General features: G+C 48.0%; 5 protein-coding genes across 6 annotated transcripts; 3 read left to right on the top strand and 2 right to left on the bottom strand.

The window, feature by feature from the left end:
• Positions 1-36: 36 nt before the first annotated feature.
• Positions 37-2,894, top strand: LOC108151858. The gene is made up of 5 exons (XM_017280742.2): positions 37-530; positions 590-1,075; positions 1,153-1,378; positions 1,449-2,327; positions 2,401-2,894. Exons 1-5 carry the CDS (start codon positions 460-462, stop codon positions 2,659-2,661), a joined length of 1,923 nt encoding a protein of 640 aa, XP_017136231.1. The 5' UTR covers positions 37-459; the 3' UTR covers positions 2,662-2,894.
• LOC108151854 (ribosome biogenesis protein BMS1 homolog) lies at positions 2,725-6,578 on the bottom strand. The gene is made up of 2 exons (XM_017280739.2): positions 4,709-6,578; positions 2,725-4,641 (listed from the first exon to the last, which is right to left on the bottom strand). Exons 1-2 carry the CDS (start codon positions 6,498-6,500, stop codon positions 2,939-2,941), a joined length of 3,495 nt encoding a protein of 1,164 aa, XP_017136228.1. The 5' UTR covers positions 6,501-6,578; the 3' UTR covers positions 2,725-2,938.
• A 919-nt stretch (positions 6,579-7,497) lies between these two features.
• On the top strand, positions 7,498-10,820 carry LOC108153074 (coiled-coil domain-containing protein 6). The gene is made up of 5 exons (XM_017282855.2): positions 7,498-7,834; positions 8,386-8,521; positions 8,573-8,663; positions 8,730-9,605; positions 9,670-10,820. The coding sequence occupies exons 2-5, from the start codon at positions 8,406-8,408 to the stop codon at positions 10,132-10,134; spliced, it is 1,548 nt and encodes a 515-aa protein (XP_017138344.1). The 5' UTR covers positions 7,498-7,834; positions 8,386-8,405; the 3' UTR covers positions 10,135-10,820.
• Positions 10,821-12,287: 1,467 nt separating this feature from the next.
• Positions 12,288-14,441, top strand: LOC108152792 (acetyl-coenzyme A transporter 1). Of its 2 annotated transcripts, XM_017282374.1 has the most exons (3): positions 12,288-12,508; positions 12,569-13,993; positions 14,065-14,441. In XM_017282374.1, the coding sequence occupies exons 2-3, from the start codon at positions 12,578-12,580 to the stop codon at positions 14,236-14,238; spliced, it is 1,590 nt and encodes a 529-aa protein (XP_017137863.1). In that variant the 5' UTR covers positions 12,288-12,508; positions 12,569-12,577; the 3' UTR covers positions 14,239-14,441. The 2 variants fall into 2 exon arrangements, with proteins under 2 accessions (XP_017137863.1, XP_033242809.1); XM_033386918.1 differs by lacking the exon at positions 12,288-12,508 and having other exon boundaries at positions 12,549-13,993.
• Positions 14,442-14,448: 7 nt separating this feature from the next.
• Positions 14,449-16,160, bottom strand: LOC108152793 (eukaryotic translation initiation factor 3 subunit E). Its single transcript, XM_017282375.2, has 3 exons — positions 15,969-16,160; positions 15,458-15,850; positions 14,449-15,396 (listed from the first exon to the last, which is right to left on the bottom strand). Exons 1-3 carry the CDS (start codon positions 16,056-16,058, stop codon positions 14,575-14,577), a joined length of 1,305 nt encoding a protein of 434 aa, XP_017137864.1. The 5' UTR covers positions 16,059-16,160; the 3' UTR covers positions 14,449-14,574.
• Between the last annotated feature and the right edge of the window lie 1,071 nt (positions 16,161-17,231).

Raw genomic sequence — 17,231 nt, 5'->3', positions numbered from 1 at the left:
GCCTGCCTGTAAATAACGCGAAAAATAACGGAAAATGTTTAATTTGTTTTCAATTTGAATGGAACACAAAATATAATGAGTTTGTTTGCAATTTTAAATTGTAGATAAATGATTCTTTAAATCCTGGGATGGCTACTCACTCATCGATGCCCATCGATAAGCAGCCACCTTGCCTTGCCTTGCCTTGCCATGACAACCACTTCCAAGGCCCGACCAAAGTAGGCCCGGCCCTCAAACAGCACAGCAATCTAGGCGTCGAGACTCGAAACAAACAATAAACAAACATTACATTCGTAACCACAGCAGCAAGCGGTCAGTTTTCAGAAACATTTAAACATCGTCTCGAACCGGCTTCCCACAAAAAAATAAATACATATAGCATTAAACAAATAAATCAAAAGGAACCATCAATCGCTGGAGCCATCGGTACATCTCTTCAGAGTGCTGCACAGGCATTAAATGGTATCACCGCGCAAGCCGGCATTTTCGGTTAAATCAGCAGGCCGCCAGTCGGCAGAAAAACAGATGGCGTGAGTAAAGACGACACCCTACACTCTCCTCCACACTCCTCTATTTCGTGGTGTTGCAGTTCTTCGGCAAAGAGCTGCGAGAGCTTGTTCTCGGCCAGCTCCCAGGAGTCGGCCAGCCACGTCTACCAGCGCAAGCCGAACCCACGCGGGGGTATGAAGAACTCTGGCATCCGCCAGCCCTCGATGGTGGCCAACAACAGTGAGATCCACCAGCGCGTGATGTCCGCGCGTAATTTGCGAGCGAAGACGTTTCAAAATCAGCTAGCTGATGCCCACACGGAGATTGCCAATCTAGCACACGAGAATCGCATGCTGCGCACACTCCACAAGAGGCAGACCTCGGCCTTAAACAAATACGAATCAAACAATGCAGAGCTGCCGCAGCTGCTGCACTCGCATGCGGAGGAACTGCGTGTCTGGCAGACCAAGCACCGAAATCTGCAGGCCAACAACAAGGATCTCGAGCAAAAGTTAAAGCAGAAGGAGGCCCTCATACTAACGCTGAGTGACCAAAACAAGCACTACAGCCAACTCAACAAGGACAGGTAGGGTGCACTGCGAGTCTGTTTCGCTTTGAGCACTTTTTTCTATATCTTTGATTTATGTGTCATGTGTCTTAAAGGAACCTCGATGAACGCCAGAAGCTGCAAGAGAAGGTGCGTTTCCTGGAGCAGCGCATAGAGGAAAAGGACAACGACATTAAGCTAATGGCGCGCAAGGTGCAGCTGGAATCGAAGAACTTCCGCCAGCAGCTGCTCAACGAACAGAAAAAGTCCAAGGAGCTGATGCTGAAACTGGAGAAGTCCAGGCTGGAGATCAGTGGCTACCGCAAGCTGGAGGAGTACACTGTGAGTACAACAATTCAGCATTTCTATAGATCTTTGTCTCATCTGGTCATCTGGGATCACACCCACACAGCTCGGCACTGATAAGGTTAATCCCATGTCCTCCGGACGTCGCACCAAATTAAGTGGAGTAGTCGAGGAGCCGGACAAGATTGACAAGCTGGAGAAATCGCTGGAAATGCTGGACAAGGCCATTGAGAAGAACAACCACAGCGAATTCCACGCCCTCACAGATGTCCTAGAGTCGGAATCCCTGTACGACTTTGAGAAGGACGACAACGAGGTTGGCCCCAAGAGTGCGCCAGGGACTCCTACCAAGGAGCAACCCATCAAATTTCCAGGAGTGCGAACTAGAGCTGGCGTCGGCTTGTCCAAACTGACGCTGCCGCCAGCCACCAGTACATCCAAATTGGGCGCCACATCCAGCACTCGCTCCACCCTGAGCCATCTGGTGTCGGCCCAGAGCAAGTCTCCGCTGAGCAAGTCTCCACTGATAGGCAAACCATCCAACAATCGATTGCGAGCCGGAGCTGGTGCGGGAACGGGAGCTGTAATGGGTGTCAAGAATGGTAGTATGAAAACTGGCGGATCGTCAATCAAGCGCCGTGAGCAGGCTGGAATCATGTCCAAGACCTCGTCTGCCGAGGGACGCCAGCAGAAGGGAAAGCAGTCGCCATTGAAGTCCTTGGATTTCGACTATGATGATGAATTCGAGAACGCCTTGGAGAACGATGAGGAGGAAGATACTTACGTCATGATGTCCAAGATATGTGCAGTAGATGACGACGACAATGATCCTGAAAATGATGCCGAGGAGAATGCGAATGAGATTAGTCTTGTGGAGTACGGGTCGTACTTGGACCCGAAGGACACTCCCGACGACATGTTGGACGATATGCTGGAAGAGGACGAGTTCGCCGAGGGCAACAATTCAATTGGCAGCGAAGATGATGTGAGCATAAACCCTAACCCTCCCTAACCTAATCCCAGCTAGTTCTCATCCTAAAACTCTATCTATTGTTTAGGAAAGTGCACGTGCACCGCGCGTAAAGGAGAGCGTGTCTAGCCTACGCAAACAGATATCGGACGACTACAAGGAGCGCGAGAGCTTCCTGAAGACCTTCTGCCGCCAGGCCTCGGGCAACAATATGCGCGACGATCCACAGATGAAGAAGCGCAACAGCATTGCTACAGGGGCGGCCTCCAGCAATCACTTGAGCGGCAGTCGCAAGCATGCCTTGCTCGCTGCCTTCAAGACCATCGACGATAACAAGAGCCAAGATTAAAAAACAACAGACACACACCCACACACGCACATACCCCTCAGTTAATTTAGTTTCGAGTTCCAGTTAGTTACCTAAGCGGTGTTGAGTTACATGTATATTTTTTAGAATAAATTTTTGCATTGCGCCTGCCGCTGGAGCAGCTGCAGCAGCCGACGCTGTACTGAACAGTCCCTTGGGCGAAGTCACCAGTTGCTGCAGCTGCTCCAGTCGGCCAGTGCAAATTGTGAACCAAATGTCTCTGTGTTTCGTTCTTTAAAACTTTATATTTTGTTGGATCTCATTTTGTCTGCTTGCCGCGCACTTTACTGATGGCCCTGGAGACTTTCTTGCGCAGCTCCTTCTGGCGCTTCATCTTGGATGCCTCCTCGGATTTCTTCTTCTCGCGGAACTTCTTCATGCGCTCCCGGGTTTCCAGGCGATCCCTATTCTTCTTGTCCTTGTAGTTCGTCGTGATCATTTTCATCATTTTGGCCACCTTCTGCTCGTACGGCGAGTTGATGACCGCCACCCGCTCCAGCGACTTTTTGGCGTGCTCCGGCGCCATCTTGGGCTTGTCCTTGTAGGGAAGGGCGCGCTGCAGCGCCTTAGGTATAGTCAGGGGACGGAAGATCTTCTCCTTGCGTGTGATCTCTTTGTACATGCTGTCCAGCTGGGCCTCGTTCTGGAGGGCGCGCTCACGCTTTAGTGTTCCCAGGGTCTTCATGCCCTGCCAGTGGCTCTTCTGCTCCGGTGGCAGCAGCAGAGACGTGATGGGGGCATAGAACCGAGGAACCTCCACCCGGAACCAGGTGCGGCAAAACACAATATCGCTCAGCAGGATCTTGTCCTCAAAGGTGGCTCTGTAGGAGCCCTCGGGCGTGTGGTGGGCCTTCTTGATCTGTCCTCGAATACCGGAGACCGTCTTGATTTTGGCTCCCTCGAACTTGGCCACTTCCAGCGAGGAATTGAACATGTCCTTGACAAAAGCGGTCTTCTTGTAGATTTTGAACGGATGTCCCACCAGCTTGAGCTTCTTCATGATCTGCGAGGACTTGTCCAGCTCGGTGACACACCCCGTGGCGGCAATCCGGAAGCCCAACCGCTTCATCTCATCCTGATCCTGACGCACCGTCTGCAGGGCCAGGAACCCCGTATTCTGAGGCGTGATCGGACCCCAGAAGGTCATGCTGCAGGTGACATGATTGGGCGTGTACTTCAGATAGCGATGCCGGAAGTTATCCTCCACCTTGGCGTAAATGGCGACCGTCTGGAAGCGGCGCCAACCCATCGAAACGATGAGCGGATCTCCCGTCTTGAGAATCTTCTTGTACCAGCGATGCTTCTTCACCTTGCAGTTGACATAGCCCACATTCTCCTCGGTCATGTTGAGGGCACCCACCAACACCGGGTAGCTGGCATCGAAGTGCTCCACAAATTCCGCTGGAATTGTTTTAAAGCCCAGCCGGACATACAGCCCGGGCCGATAGCCCTCGATCTGGATGCGAAACTCGTTGTCCAGGTGCGCGAATTCGCTCTTGTTTAGCTCGCTCTGTTTCTGGGCATCCGCCTTGAGGTCCTCGTAAAAGGAGTGATCGCCGGTGATGCGGCCAGTCTCCTCCTCGCCGCCCTTCTCCCCCGTGTTGTCGTACTCCGCATCGAATTTTGCCTTCAGCTTCAGTTTCTTGGCCATCAGATCAGCCTTTGTTAGGTTTTCCTCCTCCACGCGAGTCATCTTTCGCTTGCCGCTGGCCGAGGATTCCTGTGGCTTGACTTCCTCCTTATCGGAGTCGTCTGCATCCTCTGGCTTGGTCTTGGGCTTGCCGCTGTGCTGCTCACCGGTTTCAAGATCCTCAAAGTCACCGTACACCTCGCTGTCGGCATCGCTCATGTCGTCCATCTTGAGCAGGTTCTCTGCATCCTCGGAGGCCTTCCATTTGCCCGTCACGAAGCAGTTCTTGATCAGCAGCTTGTTGTCCTCGCTCAGCCAATCCCGAGTGGCATCTGAAAAATGGGAAATAGTTGCCATTTAAATAGGTTTTCAACGTGGAATAATGTCTAGACCCCTTACCACCCTGATACTCAAAGAAGCAGCGCTCTTCCTTGTCCCGTATGTCTTTGTCCTTTAGCTGTTCACTTTGCTTATTGGCGGCCACTCGGAACAGTCCGCCCAGCTCTTCATCGGAGTCGTTAGCATCCTCCTGGTCTCCCTGGTCCTCTCTGCTCCTCTCGCTCTGATTGTAGACGCCATAGACGAGGCGCATCAGATTCTTGGACTCCGAGTGACGCTGCAGGAAGGCATCGCGTGCCTTTTGGGCCAGATTCGTTTTCCAGCTCATGTTGCTGGCCAGAACGCGGGCCTCCTCATCGTCCTCCGATTCGGAGCCAGTCGGGATATTGCCCAGGCTCTGATACTCTTCATCGCCAGAGGAGCCATCTTCACTGTCTGCTGCCTGCCCGTCCGCATCCTCATCTTCATCGCTGTTCTCGCCGCGCCAATCATTGGAATCAAATTCTTCCTCCTCCTCATCATCAGAGGCAGCTGCCTCCAGGCCGGAATCTTCGCCCTCGTCGTCTTCGCTGTCGCTGCTTTCTGCCGCTTCGTCATCGCTGCGGAAATCCTTCGATTTGATGGGTGCACCATCGGAGAAGAGGCGGAATTCCTGCTGCTCCATCTGCTGGTCCATGGTGGCTTTCTTGTCGATCAGCTTGTTGACCAGCTCCTCCTGCTCGGTGGCCTCGGCACTCTTCTCCTTGTGCGAGTGCGAATGCGAGCCCTGCAACTCAATGTAGACGGCATCCTTGTCGTAGACAATGCCACCCACACCCGACATGGGTGCGTACAGGAGACGTTCCTTCTCCAGTAGACTGCGTTTTTTTTCGGTGCCAGGCAGGGGACAGGGATCGGGTATCACGCTCAGCTCATCGATGCGTGCATCCCCCAGCCCGGCAATGTGCACCATGTGCTCCTGCTTCAGCGGCACTCCGCGCACATAGCCATAGAGCACCACCTCGCGGTCGCATTTGGGATTGCGGCGCACCTGATCCGTATTGGTGACATCCTCCATGCGGTCCACCAGCAGGTAGCTGTGGGCCCCGCGCCACTGCAGCGGTCGGAACTTCATTACGGATATGAAGCGGCCCAGGTTCTTAATCTCGTTACGCAGATACTCGCCGTGCAGCAAGCCGGAGAGGTAGAAGAGCTTGGCCCCATCATACACCTCCGTCCAGAAGCGGTGCTTCAGCTCCTTCTTGCGCTTGCGCAGCTGCTTGGGATTCTTGATCATGTCCAGGTGGGTGAGCACGCCCATGATCTTGGGCATGCCGTGCACCTGGCATATGTTGAGGAACTCGAAGATCTCCATCTCGAAGCCGTAGCTGGCGTCGCAGAGGAGCAACACCAGATCCGCGCACTTGGCCACATCGATCATCGAGTTCACGTCGTTGTTGCACTCCAGCAGGGTTATTCGTCGCTTCTTCGAGGTCACAATGGTGATTGGACCCTTGATCTCGGTCACATTGGTGCGGGTGAAGGTCTTGATTAGGTCCTTGATCAACGTCGTCTTGCCCACCTTTGGGGGACCCACGACGGCAATCAGCACCGGCGGCGGCTCATCGGGCGTCTGGTCCACCACAGGTATGTGCTGTTTCTTGGCGGTAAGATCCTCCTTGCGTCGAAAGTTTCGCTCTGCACGCTGTGCCGAATTGATGGCAAAAGCCTTGGGATTCCGCTGCCTGGCCGTCAGCTCGGGTTCCTTTTGATTTGAGTCTAGTTTGGCCTTTACCTTCTTCTTGTCCGCCTTCACGCCGGATTGGCGGGCGCGGTGCTGCTTGCGCTTGTCCTGGCCGGCGTCGTCGGCCATTGTTACAGCGGCTAAACTAAAGAAAATTTAATTATTTGGCTGTTTACGCGCTGCACGTGTTGAACAGTGTGACCGTATTATCGATTAATTGTTATTTTTTTTCATTTTGATATTCGCTTTAGTATAACCAGCTATCACTAGACCCTCAGCACAACCGACAATCTAATCAATTGTATGAAATGGCTAAGTATTCCCTTTTATTTGATGGTTTAAAAAATAGGGTTTAAACAAACAGGTCAACAAAAATTTCCAGTTTGTACATGGCAACTACACGGTAACTACGTATTTGGTACATTTGTACTACATATTTATGGCGTATGGATATTTTGTCTACCCTATTTTCTTTAATTAATATTAAAATTCTGCTTTCAAAGCTGTCACTTTTTTCTTTTAATAATATAAAACAGATAATCATTTGCACTAATCATTACATGCATCGTCGTCACTCTTTCCTGCGAGCACTTTCCTGGGCATTTTGGAAGAGCATTGTTTTCCCGCTCAAAATTATCGAAACTGATTTTTTCTCATTGACTTTGACCTGAAATATTTTTAGTCTTAGATCTATTTCTTATATTGGTTTTGAATTAATATACCTCCGAGAAATATGTACATACATATGTATATGATATGTATATACCATTCTATACTAAAAAATGTATGAAATACTCCAAAAATATACCGAAGGCTATATTAATTGTATACTGTAAATTGCGCGCCAAGATTGAATTGAATTGAATGCAATCCACAGAATATTCAATAAAAACCTGCGCTGGAAGTTTCTAAACCTTATTTTCTTTAATATACCTTTAATAATAAAATTTAATTCATTGATGAAAGATAGTTGTGACTGCCGGGACTCTTCCACATTAAATTTAATTCATTCAATATTATAGCAAAAATCACACGAATCGCCGTCACGATTTACAATAAGACCCAGTTGGCAGCTCCATATATGGCGGAATTCGCGGCTTTGCAATGCTAGCGCTTTTTGTTGTTGTTGGTATTTGTCACGTATACGGTCACATTTCTGCACTGTGAAAGCAATTTTTCGCAATTTTGATTCACTTTTTTTTTTAAATTATGTTCTGTGCAAGCCCTAGATAAACGGCTCCAACTCCGAAGAGAGTAAAGGTACAAATTAGTTTTGCGCACCCAGTTTGAAAGCCGCAAAAACCCCTGGCCCCACAATCGCATCGCCCTGTCAGGCACCACCGTGAGGCAGCAGTAGCAGTCGGCAGCAGCAGCAGTGGAAGCAGGAGGGGGCAACGACGGCAAAGTCTTTTAAGGCAAAGCGAAGCAACGGCGTCACCAGCGCAGCGCCCAACAAAAGCCAGGTAATAAAAAAACAACGCAAGAACAAATATAGCTATCCAAAATGAAAGCGAAAGCGTATAGGGGTAGGATCGTTTATGCTTTTTTTTTGCTGCCGGCGTCGCATAGATTATGGAGAGTAGTAGCAGTAGCAGAGGAGGGGTGCCCCACTTGCTGCCGCAGATTCTCGCATACGCTGCCTGAACTATGGCCCGACCTTGCCCTTCTATCGATTTCCGAAATGTTGCATCAAGAGAGGCAATCCGCACAGCAGATGCACAAATCACAAGTGAAGGTTAAACAATTTCGATCAGGGCCAACAGCCAGAGGCAATGGGCAGTAGCAGTGGCAGTGGCAGCGTCGTCCCCAGTTCTTTGTTTGCACCCACAACCACGACCACAACGACAGCGTCGAGGAGAATAAAGAACAAAAGCGAAATATATATCAGAGCAAAAAGAAACAGAACTGAATAAACGCATACATTATTTCTTGTAATTGCATATGCTTAATTTTTTAATGAGATCCGAACGCTAGCCACCACCTCTGACGTCAGGCCTGGCCTCTGGCTGGGCAGTTCTCTATATTTTGCAGGAAATGGAGAGTCCTTGTGAGTCGGAGAGCTCGTTGGATGGCGGCACCATGCTGCCTCCCAGCCCAGTCTCGCGGGAGCAGCTCCAGAAGCGCATCGAGTCGCTCACCCAACAGAACAAGTGAGTAGCCCCATAAATTCTCAGTTTACCCAGATTAATCACCACATTTAGAGTGCTGAAAGCGGAGCTGGACACGTTCAAGACCAAATGCAAGGTAGTGCAGGAGGAGAATCGATGCCTGAAGCAAGCCTCGGTCATAATTGTTAGTACCTTACCACTCCCATGCTACCCAACATATATCGCTAATGAAATGTTTCCTTTCCTGCAGCAAGCCAAAGCCGAGCAGGAGGAGGAGTACATCTCAAACACGCTGCTGAAGAAGATCCAAGCTCTAAAGAAGGAAAAGGAGACCCTCGCCCATCACTATGAGCGCGAGGAGGAGTGCCTCACCAACGATCTCTCGCGCAAACTGGACCAGCTGCGCCAGGAGAAGTGCAAGCTGGAGCAGACTCTCGAGCAGGAGCAGGAGTGCCTCGTAAACAAGCTGATGCGCAAGATCGAGAAACTCCAGGCGGAGACGGACAACAAGCAGACCAATCTGGAGCAGCTGCGCCGCGAAATGGTCGAGCTGGAGAATACCCTCGAGCAGGAGCAGGAGGCGCTTGTCAACAAGCTGTGGAAGCGCATGGACAAGCTGGAGACCGAGAAGCGCTCGCTGCAGATCAAGCTCGATCAGCCGGTGTCGGATCCGACCACACCACGTGATATCACCATCAATGCCAATGGCGGGGACACCGCCACCCATCTGAGCTCCCACATCAAGGCGCTGCGATCGGAAGTGCTGCGTCTGCGCGACAATTTCGCTGCCGCCCAGAAGGAGACCACAATCAAAATGCAGCAGTTCGCCCAGGAGGAGAAGTCCATACGTGAGGAGAACGCCCGTCTCCAGCGTAAGCTCAAGCAGGAGGTGGAGCGCCGTGAAGCCCTCTGTCGGCACCTCTCCGAGTCGGAGTCCTCGCTCGAAATGGATGAGGAGCGCTTCTACAACGAAAGCCTGATGGCCGGCAACTCTGCGGCCTCGGCAGTCAATGCCCAGCGACAGCGCACCATCAGCAGTCCCGTCTCCCACAGCCCCTCGAGCAGTCGGCCTCTTAGTCCGGGCACTGCGGGTCAGAACCGTTGCTATGCCTGCGGCCAGCTAGTGGTAAGTGCAACACAGTTTGAAGTGGATTTTTTTTTTTAAATTCTCCTACTCTTTTCTTTCGCAGAATCGAAGAGCCAGCGAGCGGTTCATTAAGCCAGCACTGCCAACGCCCATGCTGGGCCTGAACACTTCCGCACCCAATATGCTGACCACCACAAATCCCCTGATGGGCATGCTGGGGCCCAATGCATCATCGGCCGGGAACGCTGCTGGCGGCTTTCTCTCGAACAGTGAACGACTAAGTTTGGGCGCCCAGCCATCATCAGGGGGCGGCGGCGGCGTCAGCTCCACCTTTCTGGCTGGCGGCGGAGGATTGCTGTCGTTGAATAGCCAGATGGCGTCCAGTGCCTCGTCCTCGTCGTCCAATTTGATGAATATCAGCTTGAATAACTCGTCCGGCGGCAATCTGGTCAACAGCAGCAGCAACTCCTCGCTGTCGGCCTTTACGCCCACCAACCAGCCCAGTGCTGCGGCCACGGCCTTCATCCAGCCGGCCAGCCCCATGGACACTTCCACATACAAGGAGTAGTAGACAGAGACGGGATGGGATCGGATCGGATTTGGATGGCTCCTTGCTCCACCGTTACTCCAATTATTGTCATGACTTATTTTCCCTCTCTCTCACACTCACTCACACACACACATATATATATTCGCTCCCACACACACACACACACCCACTCCCACACACGCATGCATGCATGCAAGCAACCAGTTTAAAGAAAGGAAAACCCAATTATGAAATGAAATTTGAAACGAAAGCTAATAAGATAAAGAAAATCCCTAAACTGTAAGCCTCCTTCCCCCTGGAGCGACTCCAAGTCGCCTCATCTACTATATATACACATACATATATGGAATATATATGTATATGGTTAATATGTATCTGTATGTTCTACTATTTGATCAAAATCTCTCTCAAAAAGTTAATAATATCGGAAGAATTCCTAGGCGGAACATACACGAATATTTAACTACAACAAAAAATCGCTACTGTTTAAGAAATTGAATGTTTTTCTACTTTCGCTCTCGGTTCCAGTTAAGGTTAAGTGAAGAAAAAACAAAAAAGAAAACACGAAAATTGTAAGAATTTATAAAATGGTGAATTCTATTCATGTAAAACCAATTTTCCCACATTTCATTCGTATGTGGGCCTAAAACATTTTGAATTATGTATATTGTAAGCCAACAGAAATAAAGTTCAACAATTTAAAGTTAACTAGCAATTTATATATGAAAATTTGAGTTGAGTTCGAAATTTATGTGATTAACTATATTTAAAAGACCAGTAATGGTTTTTATCGAAAATCGATAATCCCCTAAAAAAGGATAACCATTGGAGTGCACACACTGTTCACCTTGTACACGTTACCTTATATTAATACACCTTGCTATCTCATTCGCCCCACACACTCACGCAAATGTAACATATATCGAACAGCTTTTACCTATCGAAACCGGGCAGCACTGTTCCTCATCATGGCGCGCATACCCTGGGGGAAATGGATGATATAGAATTTCGGAAATGTGTGTCATTCCAGGCTCTAATTAATGCAGAAACTAGATATTTTGCAGCTCATCGTCTGTCTACAGAGACCAACAACTGGTACTGGGATCAGGATTTATTTACAAACACCTAATCAAATGCATGAATAGACCAAAAAAATGCAATCTAAGACAAGGTTTTTACTAATTACGTTTGAAAGCAGGTTGGAAAGTAGTATCTTTATATATTCACGAAATAGGGTATACAAATGGACACACTCTGGTCGACAACATATGAGTCCGCAAAAACCAGCAACATTGACGTCACAACCTGCGACTATTGAACATTTTTTTTGAAACCGTGTTTTTGTCAAAACAGAAAACATGCGAGTACTTAAAAGTAGTTAATCCTCATTAAAATTGTTTCAGCAATCATATAAAAATATCTGGGCAAAACTGAGAGATCTTTATAACTGGGAATATTCGACGGAAGAAAGAATAACCAAGAATTAGTCGTCATAACCGGTTGACAACAATGAGTCCCATTCCATGCACACATACCCTGGAGGAAATTGATGTTAAAGGATTGTGAATATGTTTGTCATCCCAGGCAAAAACAATTTATTTTCAATATATTTTAATATTATTCAATATTATTTAATATTATTTTCAATATTTCAACGATTGAGAACTTGAGAAAAGGTCTTTATTAGTTACGTTTTATCTTCATATCAATATTTATACTTTCATATAATATTAACAAAATAGGGTATACAAAGGCCTATACTACGGCATACACGCAATATAGCGACTCTGTTTTTGTTGAACTTTTTCGTTTAAACCTTTTTTTACAATAAATACAATAAAATCAAGGATTAAAAACTATCCAATCTTGTAGAAAATTTATTCATCAAATAAAATGATGTGGGCAGAACTAAGAGTTTTAGTTAGCAAGAATCACGCAAAATTTTACGCAAAATGCAATAAAAGCAAGTATTAAGAATACACCATTTAAATAGAAAATAGGTTCATAAATCGTATAAAATTATGTGGGCATGGTCAAATGTTCTATCTAGCTAATAATATTCCTCGGAATATCAAAAACGAGGAATATGTAAAATAGAACTCGAATTCGTCACTATATTTACGGTATATTTTGAAAATGAGGTGGTATATTTCTAAGGGTCGGACGGTATATTTGAACGCGGTCAGACTGCAGCACTGCAACATCAACAAACGCCACGACCTATAAAAATTATTAAATTAAGTGACACCGAAAATGAATGAATAATAAAGTGAGAATCAATCGAAATTTATTAGCTAGAAGCACAGGCAAGGCATAAGCAAAAATACTTACTTGTTTGTGATTTAGAGAGCTTCGGCATTGCACTGACGTGGACCTGAAAGATTAGAAACAGGTGAGGCGACATGTGCATGCATTATCTAGATTGAAATCAGTTTGGTACACCTTTTGGCAGACTTCCAATATGTCCACAGCACGGCGGCGGCCCCAGGGTGGCAGTGCGGGCGATGTACAGAGCGTGCTGATCACAGAATACCACCCGAAAAAAGGGCTGGTGGAGAAGGACGAGGGAACGCCGGACATACGCGGCGACAGACGGAACATAGCCATCCTGCTGTTCCTGTATATACTGCAGGGCATACCCATCGGCCTGATAGCCGCCATTCCCATGCTGCTGCAGAACCGGGGAGCCAGCTACAAGCAGCAGGCGGAGTTCTCCTTCGCCTACTGGCCGTTCAGCTTGAAACTACTGTGGGCCCCCATCGTGGACTCGCTTTACGTGCGGAGATTCGGGCGCCGCAAATCGTGGCTGGTGCCGGTGCAGTATCTGCTTGGCGGATTCATGATGTTCCTTTCCTACTACGTGGATCGTTGGCTGGGCGGCGACGGTGTGGAGCCGAATGTGGCGCTGCTGTCGCTGCTCTTCTTCCTGCTCAATTTCCTGGCTGCCACCCAGGACATCGCTGTGGACGGCTGGGCTCTGACTATGCTGAAGCGCTGCAATGTAGGCTACGCCTCCACCTGCAACAGTGTTGGTCAGACAGCCGGCTACTTCCTTGGATATGTGGTGTTCATTGCCCTCGAATCGAAGGACTTTTGCAACAAGTACATGAGGGATGTGCCCCTGAACGAGGGCATGATCACGTTGCCACGCTTCCTCTGGTTCTGGGGTATTGTCTTTGTGGTGGCCACCACTCTGGTAGCAATCTTCAAGAAGGAGAATGACATTGAAGATGCCCATACGGAATCTCGCTACACGGAGGAGCATGAGCTGAACATTCGTCAGAGCTACAAGATCCTCTGGGACATGGTGAAGATGCGACCAGTGCAGATCCTAGCCGCCATTCTGCTCACCGTTAAGGTAACCTTCTCCGCATCGGATGCGGTCACCAGTCTGAAGCTCATCGATGCCGGGGTGCCCAAGGATCAGCTGGCTCTGCTGGCCATCCCCCTCATTCCCCTTCAGCTCGTCCTGCCCCTGGTGATGGGTCGCTACACCAACGGCCCGCGTCCCATGGATGTGTATCTGAAGGCCATACCATATCGAATTCTTCTGGCCGCCGTGGCGACAATTTTCGCCTACGCCACACCTTTTATGGTGCAGAAAGGGCATGTCCCAGTGTACTATTATGTCCTTCTGATCGCCCTGTATGCCTGCTATCAGGTATTCCTGTACTCAATGTTCGTGGCGGCCATGGCATTCTTTGCAAAGATCTCGGACCCCGCTGTGGGTGGCACATACATGACATTCCTCAACACGCTGTGCAATCTGGGCGGCAATTGGCCCAACACGGTGGTGCTCTGGCTGGTGGACGTGCTCACATGGAAACAGTGCACCACCAATACGGATAATACGTGCCTCAATAAGGATGAGCAACAGGTACGAGAAGACTCTACCCACCTTCTGTGGTGTTTTTCGACTAATCTAGTGCCCTCCCTCACTCCTTATAGAGCTGTGAATCGTCACAGGGCAATTGCGAGATTACTTTCGATGGCTACTATCTGGAGTCGTTCTTCTGTGTGGTCTATGGCATCATCTGGGTACTGGTGGTGCACAAGTGGATAGTCTATCTGCAGGATCTGCCCGTACGGTCGTGGCTTGTGGTCAAGCATAAGTCGCGGTAGCAATTAATCGTGTGATCCGCTGCCGCTACCGCCAACGCCACCTCGCCCGTACAAACCAGATATTATTTATAGGACTAAAAAGTGTTTGTATTCTGTGTAGGCTAGTGAAATTGAAAATTCCCGCCTTGGTATTGTTTTCGTATAACTTAATAGATTCCATTGGAAATAAAATTAGATTCGACGTCGAGTACAAAGCATAGAAAGATCATAGAAGATAATCCGCGTGAGAATTGCGAATGGGGAGATGTTGGTTTATTCGCTCGATTACACGCAATCATTGTAGTCTATGCGGGGGGAGGGAGGGGGATACAAAAGTGTTGCTTAGCTTATGTGTTTCTAGTAGTACTTCCAGGAGTCGATCGATTCTTTATTGTTTTGTTTGCTCTTCCGCTCAATCAGACCGGCCAAATGCTCCGAGCGCATCGACAGCGAGTCAATCTTCTCCACTAGCTGCTGGTAGGGGCTCAGCGGCTGTGTCCCCATCACCACATGCCCCAGCTTCGAGTCGATCTTGGCATTCAGACGGGCGTTGCGTATAAGGTTGACAATCCAGCACTCGGCCTCATTGGGCTTCATGTTCAGCTTGTCGGCCAGCATGCTGATGGTGATGCACTGGTGGATGCGGCAGAACGTTTCGAAGATCATCAGACGGGCATCCTCCACAAACTCATTTAGGCAGGCCACAATGAAGAAATCGTTGAGGATTACTGTCTGGCACTCGTGCAGCTTCAGGCGAGCACCCTCGAAGTCAAAGTTTACGTACAGACACTCGAGGAACTCGGTGATGGGGTCACGGTATGTGTACGACTCCTGCTGGATAACCTTGATCAGATCCTTGAGGGCGTTGCGACGGGTGCGATTGATCACAACGGCGGTAGCCAGATAGCGCAAAATGTGCGGGCACATGGTCTGAATAGCATTCAGATACAGAGGCTTGTACAAAAACATCTCGATAATCAGATCACGGCCCTTCGGGTGGTTGAAGAAAACCAAGACGGACCAGTGGATCAGCCAGGTACGCTGCTGCAGGGCCTGGATGGTGGAGAAATTGGCACTGTCAATGTAGTCGCGCAGGCGCGTTAGATCCTCCAGGGCCGTGTTCCAGTTGAGGGTCAGAATCTCGGCCGCCAACTTGCCCCACAACACATTCAGGTAGTTCTGCAAACACATGGATTAAATTAGAATTTTCGTCTGGATATATTACAAGTGATTGACCCACCTTGTCATTGGGCGACATCACAATCAGACAGAAGTACAAGTACGATGTGGACTCCTGGTAGTTGCCACACTCGTACAGGTACTTGGCCAGCTTGTAGGCACTCTCCAGATGCTCCACCTTGAAGTTGTAGTCCTTTTGCAGGGCATTCACAAAGGTCTTGGAGTCCTTCATGCTCTCGCCGTTCTTGAGAATGTCGGTGGCCTTCATGATGGGCGCCACCTCGTTCTGCAGCTGCTTGAGCGTGGCCAGTACCTCTGCCTTGCGCTGCACCAGCTCATCGGGCATCTCTTGGCTCAGATTGAGACGCTTGCGCGTGTCCATCGTGTAATCAATCATGTTCGTCTTGTTCACCGTCTTCAGGATGTACTCCAACAGTTCCTGCTGTTTGTAGATCTACAAAAATACATTATCCATTAGTTATGCATATTCAATCCACGCCCCCCGTACGACCGTTTCGCAATTTCGGCTGCGCTGCGGCGCTGGTGACACGGCACCGCAAACATTTTCTAACCTCCTTGCCGCACAAGAATTCCAGCAGCGGGAAAGTGAGATGTCTGTCCAGGAATTGACAGTTGATGCTTGTAAGATCAAAGTTCGCCATGTTGTGGGTGTTTTTTGACTTTTTTCACAATAAAATTTCCACGCAAATTACAAGAAAAACACGCGTGCAGGCGCAGTGCTCAGTGTGACCGTGGATTTATCGATGAAATATACCGTCTCATTTTAAAAATACACATTAAATATACTGACGAATTCCAGTTCTATTATACATATTCCTCGTTTTTGATATTCCGTCGAATATTACTAGCTAGATAGGCCCTTCAGCCCTGCCCACATAGTTTTATTCGATTAATTAATCAATTTTCTACTTAGCTGGCTTTTTTTAAATACTTGCTCTTATTGGATTTGATCTAAAAAAAAGGTTTAAGCTAAAAATGTGTTTTGGTTATGGCGAGAAAAAAGTATTAAAAATACGAAAGAAGTACGTTTTGGGTTTTTTTTATGGAGCAAAACACTCTACACAGTTACTACAAATATGCTACATAATGGAAGGAAAAAGAGGGTGTGGACAACAGGCACCACGGCCCAGAAAATGCAACGTATGAAAGCTAAAACACACCCCACTTGCTCACTTTACCTTGCCGATTTTGTCTTCATGGTATGTTGTCATCTGTCTTCACACGCGAGGTGGGGTTCGTACGAACTTTCCAGGTTACCTTGGCTGTTTTTGTCCATACCCCTTTTAGGGTAGCCCATTAAAAATTACGACTCAGTTTTTCGTCGCAGCAAAGCGCTCCTATCGATGAAATATAACCTCCGGCCCTCAGAAATATACCTTCTATTTTTCAAAATATACTGTAACAAAAACGAACTTTTCATTCATTCCTGTCTTGCTTATATATATATGTATTTCCTTATTATATACCAAAATACCGTAAATATACTTTTATTATACTGTATGGTAAGCAAATGCCAATAAAAATAGTTGAATTTGAAAATTTGAACTTGTAGTAATTGTTTGAATTGATCACTTTTATGAATAAAATGAATACTTTCAATAGTTTGAATATTTATTTCTTCAAATGCTTGCACATAAATATATTCATATATAGCTGTATATATATGGGGGGTATACAAGATGGGTTATATATATATATTTGTATGTTTTTTATAAATAGTGGTATTTCCATATAACTGCCAAAGAGGACACTTTTCAACATTTACTTGATCCACTTAGGTACTTCTGCGTTTAAGGGTCTCGGGTTGTAGTTGT

Source organism: Drosophila miranda, chromosome XR (assembly GCF_003369915.1).
Source record: "Drosophila miranda strain MSH22 chromosome XR, D.miranda_PacBio2.1, whole genome shotgun sequence".
In the NCBI taxonomy this organism is placed as follows: domain Eukaryota; kingdom Metazoa; phylum Arthropoda; class Insecta; order Diptera; family Drosophilidae; genus Drosophila; species Drosophila miranda.
This window is presented reverse-complemented; position numbering and strand designations above follow the sequence as displayed.

What these genes read in the sequence shown, in the direction of transcription:
- LOC108152792 (XM_017282374.1), top strand. Translation starts at nt 12,578, where the DNA reads ATGTCCACAGCACGGCGGCGGCCCCAGGGTGGCAGTGCGGGCGATGTA. An exon ending in TCAATAAGGATGAGCAACAG is followed by an intron (nt 13,994 to 14,064) that starts GTACGAGAAGAC and finishes CACTCCTTATAG; the next exon opens with AGCTGTGAATCGTCACAGGG.
- LOC108152793 (XM_017282375.2), bottom strand. Translation starts at nt 16,058, where the DNA reads ATGGCGAACTTTGATCTTACAAGCATCAACTGTCAATTCCTGGACAGA. An exon ending in AATTCTTGTGCGGCAAGGAG is followed by an intron (nt 15,851 to 15,968) that starts GTTAGAAAATGT and finishes GTATTTTTGTAG; the next exon opens with ATCTACAAACAGCAGGAACT. An exon ending in TGATGTCGCCCAATGACAAG is followed by an intron (nt 15,397 to 15,457) that starts GTGGGTCAATCA and finishes ATGTGTTTGCAG; the next exon opens with AACTACCTGAATGTGTTGTG.
- LOC108153074 (XM_017282855.2), top strand. Translation starts at nt 8,406, where the DNA reads ATGGAGAGTCCTTGTGAGTCGGAGAGCTCGTTGGATGGCGGCACCATG. An exon ending in AGCAAGCCTCGGTCATAATT is followed by an intron (nt 8,664 to 8,729) that starts GTTAGTACCTTA and finishes CCTTTCCTGCAG; the next exon opens with CAAGCCAAAGCCGAGCAGGA. An exon ending in ATGCCTGCGGCCAGCTAGTG is followed by an intron (nt 9,606 to 9,669) that starts GTAAGTGCAACA and finishes TTTCTTTCGCAG; the next exon opens with AATCGAAGAGCCAGCGAGCG.
- LOC108151854 (XM_017280739.2), bottom strand. Translation starts at nt 6,500, where the DNA reads ATGGCCGACGACGCCGGCCAGGACAAGCGCAAGCAGCACCGCGCCCGC. An exon ending in CTTCTTTGAGTATCAGGGTG is followed by an intron (nt 4,642 to 4,708) that starts GTAAGGGGTCTA and finishes CCCATTTTTCAG; the next exon opens with ATGCCACTCGGGATTGGCTG.
- LOC108151858 (XM_017280742.2), top strand. Translation starts at nt 460, where the DNA reads ATGGTATCACCGCGCAAGCCGGCATTTTCGGTTAAATCAGCAGGCCGC. An exon ending in TCGGCAGAAAAACAGATGGC is followed by an intron (nt 531 to 589) that starts GTGAGTAAAGAC and finishes GTGGTGTTGCAG; the next exon opens with TTCTTCGGCAAAGAGCTGCG. An exon ending in CAATTGGCAGCGAAGATGAT is followed by an intron (nt 2,328 to 2,400) that starts GTGAGCATAAAC and finishes TCTATTGTTTAG; the next exon opens with GAAAGTGCACGTGCACCGCG.